This window comes from Oncorhynchus mykiss, chromosome 17 (genome assembly GCF_057628025.1).
Source record: "Oncorhynchus mykiss isolate SJ-2025 chromosome 17, ASM5762802v1, whole genome shotgun sequence".
NCBI lineage: Eukaryota > Metazoa > Chordata > Actinopteri > Salmoniformes > Salmonidae > Oncorhynchus > Oncorhynchus mykiss.
In genome coordinates this window covers 39992733-40014293 of record NC_143038.1, presented here as the reverse complement: position 1 = coordinate 40014293, position 21561 = coordinate 39992733, and the positions used below count along the sequence as shown (strand labels likewise).

The 21561-nt window shown below is 41.1% G+C and overlaps 2 protein-coding genes across 9 annotated transcripts; one reads left to right on the top strand and one right to left on the bottom strand.

The window, feature by feature from the left end:
- Positions 1–164: 164 nt before the first annotated feature.
- Positions 165–12619, bottom strand: rbck1 (RanBP-type and C3HC4-type zinc finger containing 1). 4 transcript variants are annotated; one of them, XM_021568932.3, is made up of 13 exons: positions 12375–12619; positions 12031–12078; positions 11683–11827; positions 10988–11084; positions 10657–10855; positions 10359–10465; positions 10079–10252; positions 9721–9881; positions 7970–8081; positions 7491–7670; positions 7274–7372; positions 6797–6940; positions 165–1356 (listed from the first exon to the last, which is right to left on the bottom strand). In XM_021568932.3, exons 2-13 carry the CDS (start codon positions 12068–12070, stop codon positions 1276–1278), a joined length of 1539 nt encoding a protein of 512 aa, XP_021424607.1. In that variant the 5' UTR covers positions 12071–12078; positions 12375–12619; the 3' UTR covers positions 165–1275. The 4 variants fall into 4 exon arrangements, with proteins under 4 accessions (XP_021424607.1, XP_090061664.1, XP_021424606.1 ...); XM_090205538.1 differs by having other exon boundaries at positions 12452–12580; XM_021568931.3 differs by having other exon boundaries at positions 12251–12568.
- On the top strand, positions 11288–19499 carry LOC110494155 (repressor of RNA polymerase III transcription MAF1 homolog). 5 transcript variants are annotated; one of them, XM_090205541.1, is made up of 7 exons: positions 11288–11531; positions 13941–14069; positions 14799–14967; positions 15370–15491; positions 16170–16289; positions 16945–17037; positions 17225–19499. In XM_090205541.1, the coding sequence occupies exons 1-7, from the start codon at positions 11470–11472 to the stop codon at positions 17247–17249; spliced, it is 720 nt and encodes a 239-aa protein (XP_090061667.1). In that variant the 5' UTR covers positions 11288–11469; the 3' UTR covers positions 17250–19499. The 5 variants fall into 5 exon arrangements, with proteins under 5 accessions (XP_090061667.1, XP_090061666.1, XP_021424613.1 ...); XM_090205540.1 differs by having other exon boundaries at positions 11301–11531; positions 17222–19499; XM_021568938.3 differs by lacking the exon at positions 11288–11531 and adding an exon at positions 12612–13738.
- The last annotated feature ends 2062 nt before the right edge of the window (positions 19500–21561 follow it).

Genomic DNA, 21561 nt, shown 5'->3' with positions numbered 1-21561 from the left:
GACATATCTGTTTAGTTCCTATGTATCGCTACATATAGACTATTTCATCAAGGTGAATGCAGTAGTGAAAAAATGAAGGAAACGTTGAAAATCACCGGAGTCTAAGGTTTCTACCATCTTTGTTTACGCTAAGGGCTAAAAATTACTCAAAGCAGCAGACAGACAACACAATAAAACCCCTTTATTCTGGATCATTCATGAAGAAAAGTTGTTCTTTTCCCTAAAGTAAATAATGCTTTACATTCGCCAAACAAAATAGTAATTGTGCCCTGCAATGGTATCATCCTTCAAAAAAGTAGCTAATGAACATAGCTAAGACTTGCATTATACTGCACTGTATGCAGTGTTAAAACAATTGGCTACGCCGAAACAGATCGGTTTCGTTGTAGTCATCAATAACGAAAAAGTATGGATGGCTTCTGCTGGGAGTGTTCAAAAAAACACTTCCAATAAGGCTGGAGGAGTGGTCAAACCAAACTACAGAAGAATTGGGATTGTTCATTACTGCCTTTTGATAACTTACAAAATCTAACAGAACCAATGAATGTTAAATATCCCTTAATTACAGTTGTACACATTCAGTCCAAAGAAAAGTAAATAGTTGTCCCCATTACAAGGTTACAATATGTATCTGTTTTAGTATCTCTAGTGTTAATGCTTTTAAGGTCATGACTAGAACCTTACTGCTGATGAGGAGTTAAACAATTAGCCAACATTTATTTTCTACATGAAGGACAATATACAATATTCTTCCAGTGTCTAAGACTCTTGCCATTTAACAAAACAGAAGCGTGCATCTCAAAGAAAACAATGAGCATCTTGAATTTATTTCACAACCCTGTTTTGTTTAAATGGAGTGTCCCCTGTCAGATATAGGTGGTTATACACCTCTAACATATTTAACAATTGTCCTACATGTATAGAGCAAAACGTTTATATTATTCCTCTAACTAGGTAATAAAATGTGTGATACACCAACGTCAATTGAACCATCAATTAAACACCGCCCAGGGATAATTGGTGTTCAAAGTAATATAAAAGGCCTTTGGAAGGAAGACCAGCCAGTGTCTTCACAAAGGACTGAATAACTTGATCCATGTGCAGAACTAAAGTTTTTACCCAAATCACCCCTTGACATCCGTGCATGATCTTTTCAGGTTAGTCCAGGTTAGGATTACTGAGGAGTGAAAAATAGTCTCCTTGCCTCACAGGACACTGAGTGTGTCCCGATATGGACTGCCCATCCAGCACCATGTTGAGATGGAGTGGGGCCCCTCAGTGGCAGTTCTGGCAGTTAGGGTGACAACGCGCCCCATCGAATCGACATCCACAGCCTCCTGAGTTGTCCCCAGAACCCTGCAGAGAGGCATCAGATACGTAAGGAATAATCAACAAGTTCCAAGATGAACTAGCGGAGTGGAACTGACCAACACGAGTTTAATTATTTTCCAGAGAACGCATTGAGCCCCGAGTTGATTATCCCTCATACCATGGCTATAATTTAACACATTAGCCACTAGAAATGAATGTATTTAGCAAGTTTACAAGATTGTGACAGTAGTTGCCTTAGTGACAAAACAAACAGACTTGCTAGTTTAGCTAACTAAACCATCAATCAAATGTATTTATAAAGCCCTTTTTACATCAGCTGATGTCGGTGCTGTACAGAAACCCAGCCTAAAACCCCAAACAGCAAGCAATGCAGGTGTCCTAGCTTGCTATTATGAAAATTGAACTCAACAATGCCAATAATGTTTTCAATTATACTTTTGCATTCAAAAGCAGCTCAAACATAGAACATGTAGGAACGAACTATAGCCATTGAATTCTACTGCGAAAATATACCATGCATTATGGGGAAATAATGCATGCGCTAGAATGCCCTTCAAGCCAATCAGAAGTGAGTATTAAACAATGCCATGGTACAAACTTTTTAATACACTCAGTTCTAGAGGATATGCAAAGCCTTATAGTACTGTACCATGTATTTAACACCAAAGCAGTACTGGATTGGGGTAGATCAGTTAATAATATAGATTTTTTGTGTTTTCACTATAGAATCCATCAGATTTTAATATCTGACCTAAGATATCTGAATGACTTAATAAAGAGTATAGCATTCAAACTGGGCATGGTAACTTTCAAATCTTTTGGTGACCATAGTGATATACTGCAGTGCTTTCAGAAAGTGTTCAGACCCCTTGACTTTCAAAATTTTGTTACGCCTTATTCTAAAATGGATTAAAGAAAATACATTTTTAGACATTCTGTCATTCACTACCACTACCGTTTCGTTTGATTTGCCCTTCAGTTACAATAAACTACTCTTACAGCTACTTCCTCCCCACTCTAATACCTCACCGTGCTAGACCATTCTAAGAAGAACCTACCCTATGGCACAATATCAAGATAAACTGTTTTTTAGACATTTTTGCAAATGTATACAAATTATTTTTTGACTGGTACTGTAAGTATTCAGACCCTTTGCTATAAAAGTTGAAATTGAGTACAGGTGCACCCTGTTTCCATTGATCATCCTTGAGCTGTTTCTACAACTTGATTGGAGTACACCTGTGGTAAATTAAATTGTTTGGACATGATTTGGAAAGATACACACCTGTCTGTATAAGGTCCAACAGTTGACAGTGCATGTCAGAGCAGAAACCAAGCCATGAGGTCGAAGGAATTGTCCATAGAGCTCTGAGACAGGATTGAGTAGAGGCACAGATCTAGTGAAGGGTACCAAAACATTTCTGCAGCATTGAAGGTCCCCAAGAACACAGTGGGTGGCCTCCATCATTATTAAATGGAAAAGGTTTGGAACCACCAAGACCTTGAACTGGCCGCCCGGCCAAACTGGAAGAAGGACCCAACGGTCACTCTGACAGACCTCTAGAGTTCCTCAGTGGAGATGGTTGTTCTTCTGGAAGGTTCCCCCATCTCTGTAGCACTCTGCCAATCAGGCCTTTATGCAATGGTGTAAAGTACTTAAGTAAAAATACTTTCAAGTACTACTTAAGTCGTTTTTTGGGGTATCTGTACTTTACTATTTATGTTGTTTACAACTTCTGCTTCACTACATTCCTAAAGAAAATAATGTACCTCTTACTCCATACATTTTCCCTGAAGAACTTTTTATGTTTTGAATGCTTAGCAGGACAGAAAAATGGTCCAATCCACACACTTATCAAGAGAACATCCCCGGAGACTTAACACTAGAGCACACCCCCATTCTCATCGACCGAGCTGTAGTGGAACAGATTGAGAGTTTCAAGTTCCTTGGCGTCCACATCACCAACAAACTAACATGGTCCAAGCACACCAAAACAGTCGATGAAGAGGGCACGACAAAACCTATTCCCCCTCAGTAGTCTGAAAAGATTTGGCATGGGTCCTCAGATCCTCAAAAGGATATTATACAGCTGCACCATCGAGAGCATTTGGTTGCATCACTGCCTGGTATGGCAACTGCTCGGCCTCCGACCGCAAGGCACTACAAAGGGTAGTGCGAACGGCCCGAAATATACCACTGGGGCCAAGCTTCCTGCCATCCAGGACCTCTATACCAGGCTGTGACAAAGGAAGGCCCTAAAAATTGTCAAAGACTCCAGCCACCCAAGCCATAGACTGTTCTCTCCGCTACCGGACAGCAAGCAGTACCAGAGCTTCAAGTCTAGGTCCAAGAGGCTTCTATACAGCTTCTACCCCCAAGCCAACAAATGGCTACCCAGACTATTTGCATTGAAACCCCCCCCCCCCCCTTTTATACTGCTGCTACTCTCTGTTTATTATCTATGAATAGTCACTTTAATAACTCTACCTACATGTACATGTTACCTCAATTACCTCGACTAACCGGTTCCCCCGCACATTGACTCTGTACCGGTACCCCCTGTATATAGCCGCGCTATTGTTATTTTACTGCTGCTCTTTAATTATTTGTTACTTTTATTTCTTATTTTTTTAGGTACTTTTCTTAACTGGTTAAGTTGGTTAAGGGCTTGTAAGTAAGCATTTCACTGTAAGGTGTGCCAAACCTGTTGTATTCAGCGCATGTGACAAATACAATCCAATTTAATTTGAACGAGGGAAAGATGAACGAAACAAAGTACAGAGATTCTTGATGAAAACTGGCTCTAGAGCACTCAGGATCTCATACTGGGGCAAAGGTTCATCTTCCAACAGGACAACGACCCTAAGCACACAGCCAAGACAACTCAGGAGTGACTTCGGGACAAGTCTCTGAATGTCTTTTGAGTGGCCCAGACAGAGTGGCCAGGACTTGAACCTGATCGAACATCTCTGGAGAGACCTGAAAATAGCTGTGCAGCGATGCTCCCGATCCAACCTGACATAGCTTGAGAGGATCTGCAGAGAAGAATGGGAGAAACTCTCCAAATACAGGTGTGCCAAACTTGTAGCGTCATACGCAAGAAGACTCGAGGCTGTAATCGCTACCAAAGGTGCTTCAACAAAGTACTGAGTAAAGGGTCTGAATACTTATGTAAATGTCATATTTCCATTTTTTGTTTTTTATAAATTAGCAAAAATGTCTAACATCCTGTTTTTGCTTTGTCATTATGGGGTAATGTGTGTAGATTAATGAGGGGGAAAAAAAACAATTTAATCAATTTTAGAATAAGGCTGTAACCTAACAAAATGTGAAAAAAAGTCAAGGGGTCTGAATGCTTTCCGAAGGCACATCCCTTCAAATTGGTGGATTCAGCTATTTCAGCCACACCAAGTGGCTGACAGGTGTATAAAATCGAGCACACTGCCATGCAATACACAAACAATGGCAGTAGAATGACCTTACATGCTGACCACACCGGTCGCGTCGCATGAGCGAGTGTTGCAAAATAAATTGACACATACATGTTATTCAATCATTGCACCCACACTGCTCGCGCGCGCCAATGCGTGTCTGCGTTGCCAGATGCTAAAATAGAAGTTGATTCTATTTGTGATGCAGAACGCGCTGCAAGTCGTGCCTCTCCCATCTCCTCATTGGTCTTTAGAAGCATATACCCACGTGCCATCTTCTCATTGGTTTTTTGGAACATATACCCACGTGGGTGATTGAAAGATAAACTGAGGTCGGTTGTGGTAATGCACCTTATTATGAAAGTTAGTTGTCAAAAGCCATATAGTCCAAAGAAGAAAAAGAATCCTGGAAGGAGGAGAGATGACTAAAAACGATTCAGTTGACTGTTTTACGTGTAGATTAATAGAGTAGAGGACCTTGTGCATTTCAGGTAAAATAACAACTCAATGTTTATATCCCAGGACAAATTAGCTAGCAACAGCAAGCTAGCTAGCTAAATTGCCATAAATGTTTAATGCTTTTTGACCTGTCTCCAAAATATAATTGGTTCAGAGTTTGTTTTGATATTTCAACCTGCATGTCGTGATCACGTTTGATGTGGGGGGACAAAATCAATTTGCGCACGATGGCGCACGCACGCATGCGTCCGGTTTGGGCATGGTGTAACTGAAGAGCTCAGTGACTTTCAACGTGGCACCGTCATTGGATGCCACATTTCCAACAAGTCAGTCAGTTTGTTAAAATTCTGCCCCGCTAGAGCACTATAAATGTTGTTATTGTGAAATATAAACGTCAATGAAGGCTTTGCTATGAAGTGGTAGGCCACACAAGCTTACAGAACAGGACGGCGAGTGCTGAAGCGTGTAAAAATCGTCTGTCCTCGGTTGCAACACTCACTACCGAGTTCCAAACTGCCTCTGGAAGCAATGTTAGTACAGGAACTGTTCGTCGGGAGCTTCATGAAATTAGTTGCCATGGCTAAGCAGCTGCACACATGCCTAAGATCACCATGCGCAATGCAAAGCATCGGCAGGAGTGGTGTCTAGCTCACCGCCATTGGACTCTGGAGCAGTGGAAACACGTTCTCTGGAGTGATGAAACACACTTCACCATCAGTCCGACAGACGAATCTGGGTTTGGCGGATGCCAGGAGAATGCAACCTGCCTGAATGCCTAGTGCTAACTGTAAAGTTTGGTTGAGGAGGAACAATGGTCTGGGGCTGTTTTTCATTGTTCGGGCTAGGTCCATTAGTTCCAGTGAAGGGAAATTAACACTATAGCATACAATGACAATCTAAACGATTCTGTGCTTCCAACATGTGGAACAGTTTGGGGAAGGCCCTTTTTTGTTTCAGCATGACAAAGCGAGGTCCATACAGAAATGGTTTGTTGAGCTCGGTGTGGAAGAACTTGACCTGACTTCAAGCCCATCAAACACCTTTGGGATGAATTAGAACGCAGACTGTGAGCCAGGCCTAATCGCCCAACATCCGTGCCCGACCTCACTAATGCGCTCGTGGCTGAATGGAAGCAAGTCCCCGCAACAATGTTCCAACATCTAGTGGAAAGCCTTCCCATAAGAACTGGCTGTTATGGAAGCAAAGGGGCGACCAACTCCACATTAACACCCATGATTTTGGAATGAGATGTTCGACGAGCAGGTATCCACATACTTTTGGTCATGTAGTGTATGTTTGAAATTGTGCCATAGGGTAGGTTCTTCTTAGAATGGTCTAGCACTGTGAGGTATTAGAGTGGGGAGGAAGTAGCTGTAAGAGTACAGTTTATTGTAACTGAAGGGCAAATCAAACGAAACGGTAGTGGTAGTGAATGACAGAAATCAGTCGGGCCGCGAGCGTCGATGCCGTCAAAATCGCCATGCGCTTCAAATTAGACAGCAAATATATTTTTCTTGCGTCGAACGAGCAACGCTCATTCATGTTTCGTTTGATTTGGCCTTAACTGTCTTACGTTTGGTCCCCAGCGAGCCTGCTTAGTGACCCAGCAGATCTCCGTCTTACACATCAGGCAGCAGATCCAATCACAGCCGTCCTTCTTCTGAACTATGACCTTACACTTAGGACATTGCATGGCCTCCCCGTTCTGCAGTAAGGACTATCGAAGAAGACAACAGGAGCTCCAGGTTAGGTTTACCCATAGATATCATATCACAGTACAGTCGTATAACAACCCAATAGTGGGTTTAATCAAGATTAGGTATACCAGTAGACTTCACATATGGGTTCGGTAGTGTAATAGGCTGACAGTATGTGTAATCTAAACCCATAAGCTTCATATTTCAGTTCAAAACTATAATAGGCCGATAGTATGTTTCACCCCCCAAAAAACAGACTTCAAATAGCAGTTCAGTAGTGTAGTATGTCATGTTCAATCCAAGACAGTGCTATATCACTGAAAGGGAATACTATCTGCCTGTTACCACATTACCTCCAGCATCTGTGTGGTCTGTTTTGCAGCCACGTCATTCTCAGCTCTGATCCGGAGATCATCTTGATACTCCTTGCAGTTCATGTCTTTGTGGATGGCCTTAAAAAGAGGTTGACAAAAAGGTTGTTGGCCAAGCACCTATTGTTATCTTCATAATTTATTTTAGCATTCAAGGGGGGACAAAGGAGGAAGAGTGAGAGAGAGAAAGTTGACACACCTTGCAGAGGAGGCAGTTGGTCTCTTTGCAGAGCTCACAAATAAACTCATTGACTTCGTCCTCAAAGATGCACCAGCCAGCGCAGTCGGGGGTTTTGCAGTGGTAGCTGTTCTCACTCCGCGTCTCAGCAATACTGAGCCTCAGCTCTAGAAGCTTCTGGTGCTCCTCCTGAGAAAGAAGCTAAAGAGACAAAGAACAGGACACTGTAGAGTACAATGGAATGGATGAAATATTTGTTATGGTGATGAATATCTTTCACAAAAATCATCTTTGGGTCTTTGAAAAGCACTATATAAATGCCATGTATTATTATTTATTATTATTATAAGCACCCTACATAAATGATACAAGGCATTATCATCACTTGATACAGAGAGCTATAGTGAGATAGCCTGGGTAGAGCTCTGTTTTTTCTTTAGCCAACCAAGCATAAACTGACTGGCTGCCAGGCTAATGGCGAGAGCACCAGCAGGACTCACAGATTGGATCTCCCTGTCCTGCAGCTTTCTATCACAGCTGTAGTCTTCATCCCCATAAGGGCAGGTCACCTCTGGATCCATGCTATTCACTATGGTTCCTTTAAGACACTCCCTGTTTAAAGAAAACACACAAATAAGAAGGCATTTAACCTGTCTATGTCTCAAAATATTTTATTATTTAGATGGTCATTTTTTTATTTATTACAGATAAAACATTTATGGGAAAATCTCTAAAATTGATACAAGGTCAGTAAGTATTTAATTTCTATATTATTGATAGCAGTGGAGCGACAGTGATCTACTCCAGAGAGTACCAGCCAGGGCTGTGTCTCAATAGTTGTAGCTTTGTTTCCTCGTGCATGAGACAAGTAATGGAAGCCATTTTATAATATTAAGGATTGATCAAAATGTACAGAATGGTTACCTGGAGGGAAATTGCGTAGGGTCCTCCTTTTTCAATCTCAGTCAAGGGGAGGGTTTAGTACTTTTTCAATCTAATCCAGGGGAGGGTCATGTAATTTGTAATTGACGAAATTTCAATATTTCTCAGTGTTTTAGAATTAGTTGCTTATTAGGCTATATATCAATGTGTGCTCGATGCCGCTCCTCATCTCTTATTTGCCGCTGGGCGTGCAATTTCAAGTGTGCCTATAGGAAATTTAGTCTGGTCTCAATCCAATGATCCATAGCCTATAGACCATAGGCTATAAAGTGCATGCTCGGAGAGGCACAGAACAAAGTTATATTTCTAAGATAGCCGCAGTGAAAATAAAACTAGGCTGCATTACACACGGCAATGGATATTCCAACCCTGAGCCCCGGCCTGCTCTGCTCTTGCTGACCCAAAACTTTTTGTCTGCTGCCAATGGCTGTGCTGTGTAGGCTTACAGTGGCAGTTCAGTAGGAGAGTCAAAGGCTGCTTCCAAATGTTTTTATTTATTAGGCCAAGTCCACAAAATGCACTATCTTGCGCGCGGACTAGCCTATATCCTATGTTTTGAAGAGAGCGCGAAAATGAGAAGGAGGACCGGATGTCAACTTTGATAGCTTGCTAATACTTTAATTAATTTTATTAAAAACAATATGTTTCTTGTCCATGATGTAGTTATCATATTTATTGACATCACAATAAGCCAAATTTGAGTAGTTTACATCGTGGGGCTAAAACCTAAAGCAGCAGCCGCGTCACAATAAATCGGAAACGGACACCTCATGGTGCTGAAAGTAGGCAAATTCAAGTAGACATAATTCATTTCAACCATTTTTTTTTATTTTTATTAGACTTAACTAACAACAACAAGGCTTTATATTTGACTCTATTTCTTCCTATTTAAGAAATAAGAGGTAGGCCTACCTGTTTGACAGATGAAATTAGGCTATAGCCATAAATTTTGTCGGTCAATTCCTCCACCCACAACCTCCTGGCCTGCAGCCCTCTGCGCTATCACTCTTCCTGCATTGCCATGTAATGCTTACAGGATGAAGAACAGTTTCTAAAACTGTGTATCTAAGGCTCTGGTCTGTCCAGGAAGTGAGGGTAAACGGTATACATATTCTCTGCTATCTTTTTTTATTTTAATTATTATTTTGGGTATAGGGGATGGTCACTTTTTTCAAGCGTTCAGAGGGTTTAAGTCAAATATATTTTGCTGAAGGGAGGGCAGTCCATTTTTCATTTCAGTGAGGTCCGTGTAACCCTATTATAAATAACATTTACCCCCTTACTGAGATGTAGCCAAGATGTGCTATACCTGCAGAAAACATGCAGGCACTCCCGCAGTGTGGCTCCCTCCCCTGGCGGAATGGAGCAGAGGCAAATAGGACAGTCCAGCTCCTCTGTGTTGGGGACGAGGCTGTGGGCGTCTGTTTCCACCAGACTCAAGAAATTCCTCTCCCGCTCTTCATCCAATGCCTTCATCGTCCCACAGCAACAGAGCGGTAAAATTAAGGGAACGCTGTCTTTCTCATTTAATAAGGTGGGTACACACATTAAAGCAGTCATACCAAGTGTCTTTTTAGCTATTTGTAATTATGACATGATTGTCACGAAAATCTGAGTAACACGTGTATATCTCATATCTTGCAACTCATATCTTGTTTAAAGCATACCTGCTGGTACTGTAGATTGGCCATCTCCTCTAGCCGGAGTCTCTGGATCTCCTGCTCATCAGGCTGGTAAACCTCAGGTACTTTATAATCTTCTGGTCTTTCAGACCCACACATCTCACAGCCCGGCCTCGTTGGCTTGTTAGCATAGGTGCACACAGAGCATGACCAACCCACCTAGTTGTCCCCACACACATATGCAAGCACACATTATTGTAGAAACGGTCATGGTTATCGTATATGTATACAATGAGTCATTGCACAGTTTGCATTATAATCTTACCGGAGGCTTTGGTTGCAGAGGAGGAGGTGCTGGTTGTTTAGTTTTGGGAAGTGGGGTTGGTCCAGTTGCTCCTCTGGCCAGTAGAGGACTCAATGACTCAATGATACCTATACCATGATGGCAACAAGTCAAAATACAAACATGGCTGTCTATAATGGAGGGAAATATTTTAAGGTATAGGTTGGTGTAAGTGTGCATGTGTGTGTCACAAGCTGATACGTTGACAACCTGTGCCTTGCTCAGTATACTAGGTTCTTATTGGAAGACTAGTCAGTGCTGTATGACAGAGTATCCTTACTGTCTAGCCGACGGTGCTCCTCCTCCTGGTTCACTTGCTCCCGGCTGAGGTTGGCAGCCTGGGCAGACTTGATGTACAGGTAGGCTTGGTCTCCATTCTTCCTTACCCCATGGCTGTACAGAGTTTTAGAGTCCCGTGCCAGACGCTTACCGATCACCCAGCTTTGCAGAGATGGATGAAATCCATAGTCAGTATTGATCTGTAGAGAGAAATTCAAGAATGCATGGGGTCTCGGTCTCCACTTTTTTTCACTGCAAATATGTGTGTTCAAGATAATGAGTAAATATCAGAGCTGTTGGTGAAAATGGGTTGCAACAATTATTTATTTTACCTTTTCTTTCAGATCTGAAATGGTCATGTCAAGTGTTACCAACAAAGTAACCGGAATATAGTTTTCTGACTGTGCATCCCCGACTCCCACCTTCAACCTGCAGCAAAGTAACCAATATAGGTAACTGGGTCTGAATGTCTCAGCACTAAAACAACACAGTTACAAAGGTGTTACACTTGATTAAAGCTGCAATATGTCACTTTGTGGGCCAACCAACCAAATTCACATACAGATTGGTGTTATAGATGTGTCATTCTCATTGAAAGCAAGCATAAGAAGTTCTATGTGCACTATTTCTATGCTTCACGTGTTTAAATTTCGTATTTCCATATTTTACTTTCGGTTTGGTACACCAGCTTCAAACAGCTTAAAATGCAATAATTTTGTTTATGGAAAATATATTTCATAGCGGTTTGAATGGTACAATGATTTTCTACACTCTACTTGTTTGTTTTAACAATTAGACTTGTAGCAACCAGGAAATGGTGGGGCGATTTCTGCATAATGCATCTTACGTTTTCAAGGTGGTGAGCGATAGAGTAAAGTAAGTAATCCACAATCGCTTGTACCTAATAGCTTGTTACAGCCTAATTACATGTTGATTATTCCACTTGCGTTTATTCTGTTATAGGCTAATCCTATATAACTAATGTAAAGTATGACCCAACAGAATACTACTAAATGATTCCACCTACCGAATAGAGTCTTGGGAGTAAGCCTTGCGGGAGATAATGACAGATACTGGTACACACAACTCTGCAAGCTGCTCTGAACACCTTTTGGCTTCCTCTTTGTCACCACAGCTGATGGCCTCACTCAACAACTGGGCTAGCTCCTCCGCTGCAATAGAAAAATGACATTTTCATCAATGCACAGAACACTCGATACTCAATTAAACTTGGTCAAAAATAGACCAGCTATTGTACGTTTCACGTTCATATGATGTCATACTATCATTGCTCTTTGGCCGTTTATTGACCTGCCCATTTAGACATGATCAGGAAATCAGATAGGAGACTATTATGAAAACTCTCTATTCTTACCCTCTACTAAGTTGCTTGTGAAGACCTCAGGAGAAGTCATAGTTAGACCTATTTTAAGAAATGACAAGAATAAGAAAGTAATGATGCAGAGAAGAATAACACACAGTGAAAAACAACATCATGTGAAACGGAAACGTTCACTTTGACAGTACTCTATCCCATAAGGAAGACCATTACTATTAATATTGTATTGTATGCTAAACGACATGTGATACTTTACCCATAAGTATCCAGAGACTACCAAAATTGAGAGAGAAATTTACATAGAATGGGTCACACAGCAGAGTGAAGGTGGTAAAGGCGCTCGAGCTTCAAGTTGATAAAACTGCAAATGGGTTTCTCACCTGATCAGCGCGCAGTTACGTAATAGGGCTATCAGGCTTCTTCATAGAGTTTCCTAATCTGTTGATAATTAACTTACCTTTCTCTTGCCACAAAATTTTACGTAATTATAGAACTTGAAACCACTTCTCTTTACGTGTAGCTACTTCATTATCAAGATTATAAGGCTAGCTGAATGAAAAGTGAAACGAAACTTAGCTAGCTATATTCAGGAAGTACGTTTTTAAAGGATTCATTTGCATATTACAATTTATGACATATCAGTACTGTACATAGATAGTGATGAGAGACTGCCGTTTCATAACATCCACATAGACCAATATGTATTTTAATAATTTATTACATGATATTTGCTTTTTGTGTGTTAACTTCTAATGCAAGTGCAAGTATACTACAAATGGACGAAGTGTTATGATAATACGTCATTGCATGTTTATATGGCCCCATGGCGCCCCCTTGAGGCAAAATGCGCTGAAAGAGGAAGGGCTTGTAGGGAAGAAGGAAGTGCAGTTACACTGAGGAAGGATCAAAACAACAAAATTGTTTTGCTGTTTTAATAGACAAATTCAGGTGCATATCGAATGCGAAAGGCTTCGAGAAGCCTGGGATTTCTCTTTAAGTTCTGATACAAAAGCTGGGATGAAGATTTTTGTATCTAATTTCAGTTTATTTAATGGCAGGTATTGGAAATTTCACAGTAAAAAGGAAGATATTTTTATCAGAAATATAAGTGCCTTAAGCCATCGACAAAGGTATTTACATCATCCGTAAATTAATCGTGCAATATTTAATTTGAAGTGTGTTATTGAAATTGGTTACTTTGGTGTTGAGTTAAGCGAGCGCAAAATACACCGAACTGTTTTGTGCGCGCGAGCTGAGGATCTTTCTTCTCCACGGCCCGTTGTCTCAGAGGTATTAAATGCAAGGCAAGCTTTGTTGCAGGATTAGCAAAATGGCTAGCTCCATTAGCTACGCAGCTTGATAGGCCTGAAAAGTTTAAGCGTTTGCTGTTTTTTTGAACGAGACATTTGACCGAGTTTGTTATGGGCCAGTGCATAGCTAATTGTTAGCCTAACTAAATTAGTACGACCATTGTTGAATATCTAACTAAAGTGTACAAAGCAAGACAGGGGTGTAAAGACAAGTGTAATTTTGTTTATCAGAATTGATGACTTGACCTCCTGGTGGTGACAAATAGCAGTGTAGTATTCAAACCTAGGTGCTAAACAGGGGATGAGTGCATTTTAAACAATATATATTTTGCATAAGAAAACAAACTCAAGATGAAACTCCTGGAAAATTCAAGTTTTGAAGCCATAAACACCAGACTCACCATTGAAATGGGGGACTGTCAGATAATAGGAAGGTAAGTTTTCAACACTTCAATGTGCCACCAACCCATTTGGTATGTAGACCTAGAAATGGGAAAACATTTGCACAGAATTTAACAGACCTAACACAACTTAACTTTGTTACACAGGAAGTTGATTTTCACAATCACATCATTTGCTTAAGTAGATGCATGATGTGAAGAACCATTTTTTGTTTTGCACTGTGTCTTTCCTCAGGATCGAAAGCTACTCTTGCAAGATGGCGGGCGAGGACAAGCAGATGTTCAAACAGTTCTGCCAGGAGGGACTGCCTCATGTCCTGGAAGCCCTGTCCCCTCCACAGTCCTCAGGAATCAGCCCCAACAAGTAAGACTACAGATCTGCAGAAAAACATTGTTTGAGCTCAAGAAGCAGTAATAGCAGTATGCAAATCAGAGAGCTAAATGAACAGCTCTTTCACTGAGGTGATTCGGTTCCAGACATTCACCAAAAAGATCCCTTCAAAAAGAGCTGTTCGTTCGCAAACGACCTATCACTAGTTGGTATCAGACCTCATGCTCCGATACCGCCTGCCTGACGGTAAGGGAGAGAACAGCTCGTGTATGGGGTCCTAGATGATGTTGCGTGCCTTCCTCAGGCACCGTTTCGAGTAGATGTCCCGGATGGGTGGGAGCACGGTCCCAGTGATTTACTGGGCCGTCTTCACCACCCGGTCAGGATGCTTTCGGTGGTGCAGCGGTAGTATTTGGAGAGGACCCGGGGCAGCATGTCGATTTTCTTCAGCCGCCTTAGGAAGTAGTGATCTATTCAGTACTTGGGAGAAATGGTCAGTGTTTTTCAGATAAATGTAACTAATGCATGTAGTGTTCACACACACTTTATAGTAGATGTATAATATAGTGATAGTGAATTGAATGTGTTCTAGTCATTACACTTCTATCTGTATTCTGTAATGATCATGGCCTGGTCACTTGGAAGACCTAGAAGAATCCTTTAGTTCCTGTCAAGCAGACAGTGTGTATGACAAGTATTCACAAGTGTGCACTGAACATCTTCATAACACTAACTAGGGTGTGGTTTTGTGCTGTGGTGTAGGTTGAGCCAGAGTCAGAGTGGAGATGAGGGAGAGGGGCCTCTCTCTGACAAGTGCAGCAGGAAGACCCTCTTCTACCTGATTGCCACCCTCAACGAATCCTTCCGCCCCGACTATGACTTCAGCCGCACCAAGAGCCACGACTTCAGCAGAGAGCCCAGCATAAACTGGGTGAGGATTTAATATCTCCTACCTACATAACTATGCCTGTACCTGCCTCACGTTGCTGGTAGGAATTGCTTACACCAGAACCAGCGTATTCTGCTGGTTTTGCGTCTTGGCTTTCACTACACAGTAGCTGGAGTTGATTGGGCTTGACGTGCCGAGGCAGCTTGTACACGACCCAAAGCCTGTCTGGTCTCATGTGGTGTGAGACTGTAATCCATTACCTGGAGGACAAAAGGCTTGGGAAGGGGACTAACAGATCAACTCCAAAATGAAGTTTTGGACACTGTGCTTGAATCTATTAGTTGATGTCTAGACATGGTCAGTGTTGGCTAAATCCTAACAGGGCCTGATAAACACGAAAGTTCTGTGTTTGTATGGCATTATTAACGCAGTGTATGATGTTAGGTGTTCAACGCGGTGAACAGCAGTCTGTCGGCGGCGGCTGGGGAGGAGTACAGTCGGCTACAGCCCCAGCTATGGGAGGCCATTGACACAGAGATCTGCCTGTCGGAGTGTGACATCTACAGGTGAGCAATTCCATTTTTTCTTAAAGGTAGAGAGGGTATGTGTGGTAGACAACGGGTATTTGTGGTCTGGAGTTGGCAGTGCTATCACTACACCAGGCTCTGGCACGAGCACCGCCACCTTTAAACATATGCGAGGAGACATACCGGTAACTGACAAAATAAAGGAGACACCAACGTAGTGTCTTAATAGGACATTGCTCCACCACGAGCCAGAACAGCTTCAAAACACAGTGGCATAGATTCTACAAGTGTCTGGAACTCTATTGGAGGGATGCGACATCATTCTTCCACAAGAAATTCCATAATTTGCTTTGTTGATGGTGGTAGAAAACACTGTCTCAAGTGCCGCTCCAGAGTCTCCCATAAGTGTTCAATTGGGTTGAGATCTGGTGACTGAGACAGACACCCTGTAAACCCCCTATGCTCCTTTGAGACCCCTCTTTCAAAGTCACTGAGGTATTTTCTTCTAGTCATGCCAAAATAATGGGAAACTGGGCATTTTTAAACATCAACTTAAGCATGATGGGATGTTAATTCCTTAATTAACCCAGGAACCACACCTGTGTGGAAAATACTTTGTATAGTCATTTACTCAAGGGTTTGCTTTATTTTGGTAGTTACCTGTACATGTCATTTGTAAACCAGAATGTAAAGGCCATTTTGTTTTGGATGTTGCAGCTACAACCCAGACCTGGACTCTGACCCGTACGGAGAGGAGGGCAACATGTGGTCCTTCAACTACTTCTTCTACAACACGAGGCTGAAGAGGATCGTCTTCTTCACATGCCGCTCAGTCAGGTAAGACTGAAGACTGCAAAACACATCATTATTACAGTTTTGTGCTCTGTATTGAAAGTCCTCAATTTTAATAATCTTGATTGATGTGCACAGTTCTTTGGGGTTGTGTTAAAAATGGACTAATTAACCAAATATGAATGTATTATTTTTGAGTGACCTATACTTTTTTTTTTAACTTCTCATGTCCATTTGAAGTGACAGTTGTCTGGGTATGGTATTCTTTTATCTGAGTGGAAATCATCTGTTTACGATCTGAACATGGTTGGTCAAAGACAATATAACTGCATACTGGCAATACGATCAAAAAAATAAATACTTAACTTTTGCTCAAAGCTCAATGCATGGATAAATATCCTTGGCTGTCAGTCAACATAGCCAAAGAACCAGGGAAGGGATAGAAATTAAGCTAACCCGCTAGCCTGAGGCTAGTACTTTTCAGACTGGGCTGTTAGAAACTAACCCGGCAGTGATATTTGTCTTTTCAAACATCGCATGGCACTGATTTTGGACCCGACTGTTACCTGGGCCAGTAGAAATCTGTCTACTACTCCGACTGGCGAATGCCCAAAATACTTATATGCCATCCCTGAAATAATTTCTTATACATTGAAATGGTCTGTGGTGAGCAACATTTGCCTTTGTCTCCGCATGTTAGTTTATTCATGGCCCCACGGGACTCTGGCATTGGCAACGAACTGGACCTAGAGCTGGATGAAGATTGTTATGATGAGAACATGGATGAAGAGAGGTGAGGAGGACACGGCCTGCATTCTTCACAGAAATGTTTCCTCAAATAGAAAAACCGAAAATGTGATTGGTATGGAAAACATGGAGAATGAAACTGTTTTACAGTCTTTGTTAGTAGTGTTCGTGGGATGCATCGTTTGGGGCGGTCTAATCTTCTAATCTGATCCATGTATTTCTTCTCTCAGTAGGTATGGTGCCCTGTGTGCCCAGTGACGCGCCAGTCCCATTCTCATGCAGGAGCAGACCGTATACTTGGATGTCTGTCTGTACCCGCGTCGCCACCATTTCTCTTACAATCTTAAACTCGTTCGGGTTGGGATTTTATTTAAACATTTTTCTTATTCATTTGTTTGGTGGACCTCATGTTTTACTGAAGTCAGACTGTGAGCTTGGAGCTCTGTTACTCTGTTACTTTATTTGTGTCTCATTTTAGTTTTCCATTGCTATGTTCTCCTTACCTTGTTTATCAGAAGCAAAAGCATTTGTGTTTGGTGTGTGTTGTTTGACCTGGAATTGGAGCAAGTTCTGGCACTCATTAATTTGCAACATATTTCACATTGTCTATGCTGGTGTTGGTAAGCACAGTTTGGGATTTTTATGATCATGTTCTTTTTTTCAAGCTTTACCATTCCAAAGTGTAGGATGTTGTCGTACCAAATTGACTCAATTTAGGTTTAGGACCATTCTCAGACTGCATGCTTGAGGGCATGTTTGAACACAAGGGGGCATGCTCAACTTAGCTTATGGAAAACTCACATACCAGCTTGAATCAGTCTGCCTCTTGGATATGTTATGCCTTCCATACCAATGCTACTCAAACCTACAATGTTTTTATTTATTTAGCGACAGGACTTAGTGCAGTCTATAGTTTTATGGGTCATGCCAGCAAATACAATTCTGCTGCATCGCTGTTCCAAAAGTACAGCAGAATCTAGTTCTGATTCTCAATCCTATGATGTGTTTTAAGGACGAGTGTGACGTGCATTCTCACATCAAATACAAACTCTGCCTGTGGAGTGTACTGTTTGAACCTAATTTACATATCTTGTGTTTTAATAACTTTAAAGTCTTTTTAGGTATTGCTTTAGTTGAACAGTTTTTAGTTTGTCTGAAGAGTTTATGACCGCAGAAGTCTAGCTATAGAGCAGTTTCCGTTTAGTCCAACTGTTGCTCTCTCACCGTGTGTGGTGTTTTGAAATGTCATTTTAGACTTCTAGTTTCAAAACAAATCTAGTCTGAGTTTCCTTTCACTAAAAAACTGCCAGTAGAGATCCGTGATGCCTATCGTCCAACTTTCCTTATCAAATGACACAATGGAAATGTACTTAATATAGAATAACGCATTTGTGATTAATGGGAGGACTGGCTACCTATTTAAGGCTAGTAGTTTGAGTGGTTGGTTAGCTGGATATCGATCCTCACAGCCACTGTATCAGTATTGTGTTTGTCCTACTGAATACATGGACAGTGTTACTCTAACAGATGTAGGATATTCATTTGATCACCCTGTTGCAGGTGAACTTTCCTGCAATGCAGGACATTTTAAACGTGTAGTGTACTTAAGGTTTATAAAGTAATTTCCACTTTGAAATTTTAGACCGGATTTTCCCTTACAAAACATGTCAATGAATTATAATTCACATTTCCTGTTGCTGCAGGATTATTTTCCTGGTGGAGCAAACGGGCTCAAATTAAGATCCTATATCTGTATGTGGCATAAGTCTTGCTCTTGGCTGTTTTTGTTCAAGTAAAATGTGACAAAGACACATCCTTTGTACTTTGGGTACAAAATAGTAAAAAAATACAGGTGGGTATTCTAAAGTTGCATCCAGTCCCTTCTATGTGATGTATATCTATCTGCCTCTAGTGTAGAACATGCTCCCTAGAGATGTTAACGCAAACCTGTCCTGAATTTACTCAGATATTGATTTCAAATGTCAACAACATCCAAAGTGATCAGCGTATTAGCTTTAGACATACATACTTTGTGCAGGTAGATATGGCTACAGTACATATTTCCTTGTTGATTGTCTTATTCTTTGTCTACTTAACAGACGTTTTAGAAGTACGTGAAAAGTTTGGACACACCTGCACATTCAAGGGTTTTTCTTTATTTTTACTATTTTCTACGTTGTAGAATAATAGTGAAGACATCAAAACTATGAAATAACACATGGAATCATGTAGAAACCAACAAAGTGTTAAACAAATCAAAATATATGAGATTCTTCAAAGTAGCCACCCATTGCCTTGATGCCGCTTAGACATCGCTCATCCATATATTTATATGTACATATTCTTATTCCATCCCTTTACATTTGTGTGTATGAGGTAGTTTTTGTGGAATTGTTAGATTACTTGTTAGATATTACTGTGCACTAGAAGCACAAGCATTTCGCTACACTCACATTAACATCTGCTAGCCATGTGTATGCGACCAATAAAATGTTATTTGAATTTGAAGACATCTTTGCACACTTGGTATTCTCTCAACCTCTTCATGAGGTAGTCACTTGGAATGCATTTCAATTAACAGGTGTGCCTTGTTAAAAGTAAATTTGTGGAGTTGATTTCCTTATTGCGTTTGAGCCAATCAGTTGTGTTGTGACAAGGTAGGGTATACAGAAGATAGCCCTATTTGGTAAAAGACCAAGTCCATGTGATGGCAAGAACGACTCAAATAAGCAAAGAGAAACAACAGTCCATCACTACTTTAAGACATGAAGGTCAGTCAATCCGGAACATTTCAAGAAAGTTTCTTCGAGTGCAGTTGCAAAAACCATCAAGCGCTATGATGATGAAACTGGCTCTCGTGAGGACCGCCACAGGAAAGAAGACCCAGAGTTACCTCTGCTGCACCTCAGATTGCAGCCCAAATAAATGCTTCACAGAGTTCAAGTAACAGACACATCTCAACATCAACTGTTCAGAGCAGACTGGGTGAATCAGGCCTTCATGGTCGAATTGCTGCAAAGAAACCACTACTAAAGGACATTAAATAAGAGACTTGCTTGGGCCAAGAGACACAAGCAATGGACATTAGACTGGTGGAAATCTGTCCTTTGGTCTGATGAGTCCACATTCAAAATGTTTGGTTCCAACTGCTGTGTCTTTGTGAGATGCAGAATAGGTGAACAGATGGTCTCTGCATGTGTGGTTCCCACCATGAAACATGGAGAAGGTGTGGGGTGCTTTGCTGGTGACAGCGTTGGCGATTTATTTAGAATTCAAGGCACACTTAACCAGCATGGCTACCACAACATTCTGCAGCGATACCCAATCCCATCTGGTTTGCGCTTAGTCCCACTATCATTTGTTTTTCAACAGGACAATGGCCCAACACACCTCCAGGCTGTGTAAGGGCTATTTGACCAAGAAGGAGTGTGATGGTGCTGCATCAGATGACCTAGCCTCCACAATCACCTGACCTCAACCCAATTGAGATGGTTTGGGATGAGTTGGACCGCAGAGTGAAGGAAAAGCAACCAACAAGTGCTCAGCATATGTGGGAACTCGTTTAAGACTTGGAAAAGCATTCCTCATGAAGCTAATTGAGAGACTGCAAGGCTGTCATCAAGGCAAAGGGTGGCTACTTTTGAAGAATCTCAAATATATTTTGTTTTGTTTAACACTTTTTTTGGTTACTACATGATACCATATGTTATTTCATATTTTTATGACTTCACTATTATTCTACATTGTAGAAAATAGTAAAAAATAAAGAAAAACCCTCGTAGCTGTGTCCAAACATTTGACTGGTACTGTAGATGTCACTGTTGATTTGTTGTGATCAATTTGGCCCATGTGTGATGACCAGGTGGTTATGGTAGGGACAGGCAAGCTTTTTTTCTGACTTCCTGATGATATGGTCCAATTACATACTAAGAAGCAAGATAATATTGCTAAAGAAGGCTAATGCTTTTGTATCAGAGCCACATTTATTTTAGTCTGTGGTAAAGACCAGGATATATTATCTGTCAAAACATTTGGTTTTAAATTCCCATCGCAAGGTTGACCTATTTATTTAATACATTGCAGAAGAGTTTAATTTTCTTTCTGGCACCTTTTAAAGACCTCATACTTGTTGTTTTTCTCCATTTGTCACCAACTGACCATGTACAACAAAGGTCTTGACTAAAACATGTTTTTATAACACTGATTTAAATCATGTAGATGCATTATTTTCTTGACAAACTCGGGTGAGTGTTTTTCTTCAAAATCGGTGTAATCCAACCGGTACAAGACTTGGAATGAGGCTAGGTAGTGCATCATTACTATTGTCAGCCGTAGCAGAAACCCGACAGAATCTTTACTATTAAGTATGAATTGGTCATAACCTCGGTCCTTGCACGTTACATCCTGGTATTAGTCCAAGCTGAATCAAGGTGTGCTTATAGTTAAATCATTTCTTGATTCAATGCAATTATTTTTCTGACCCGGAAAATAGAGATTGGGTAATGAAGTGTTACAAACATCTCTGACAACACAGTTTGGTCTTATCACAAAAAAAGCTCATTTGCAAACA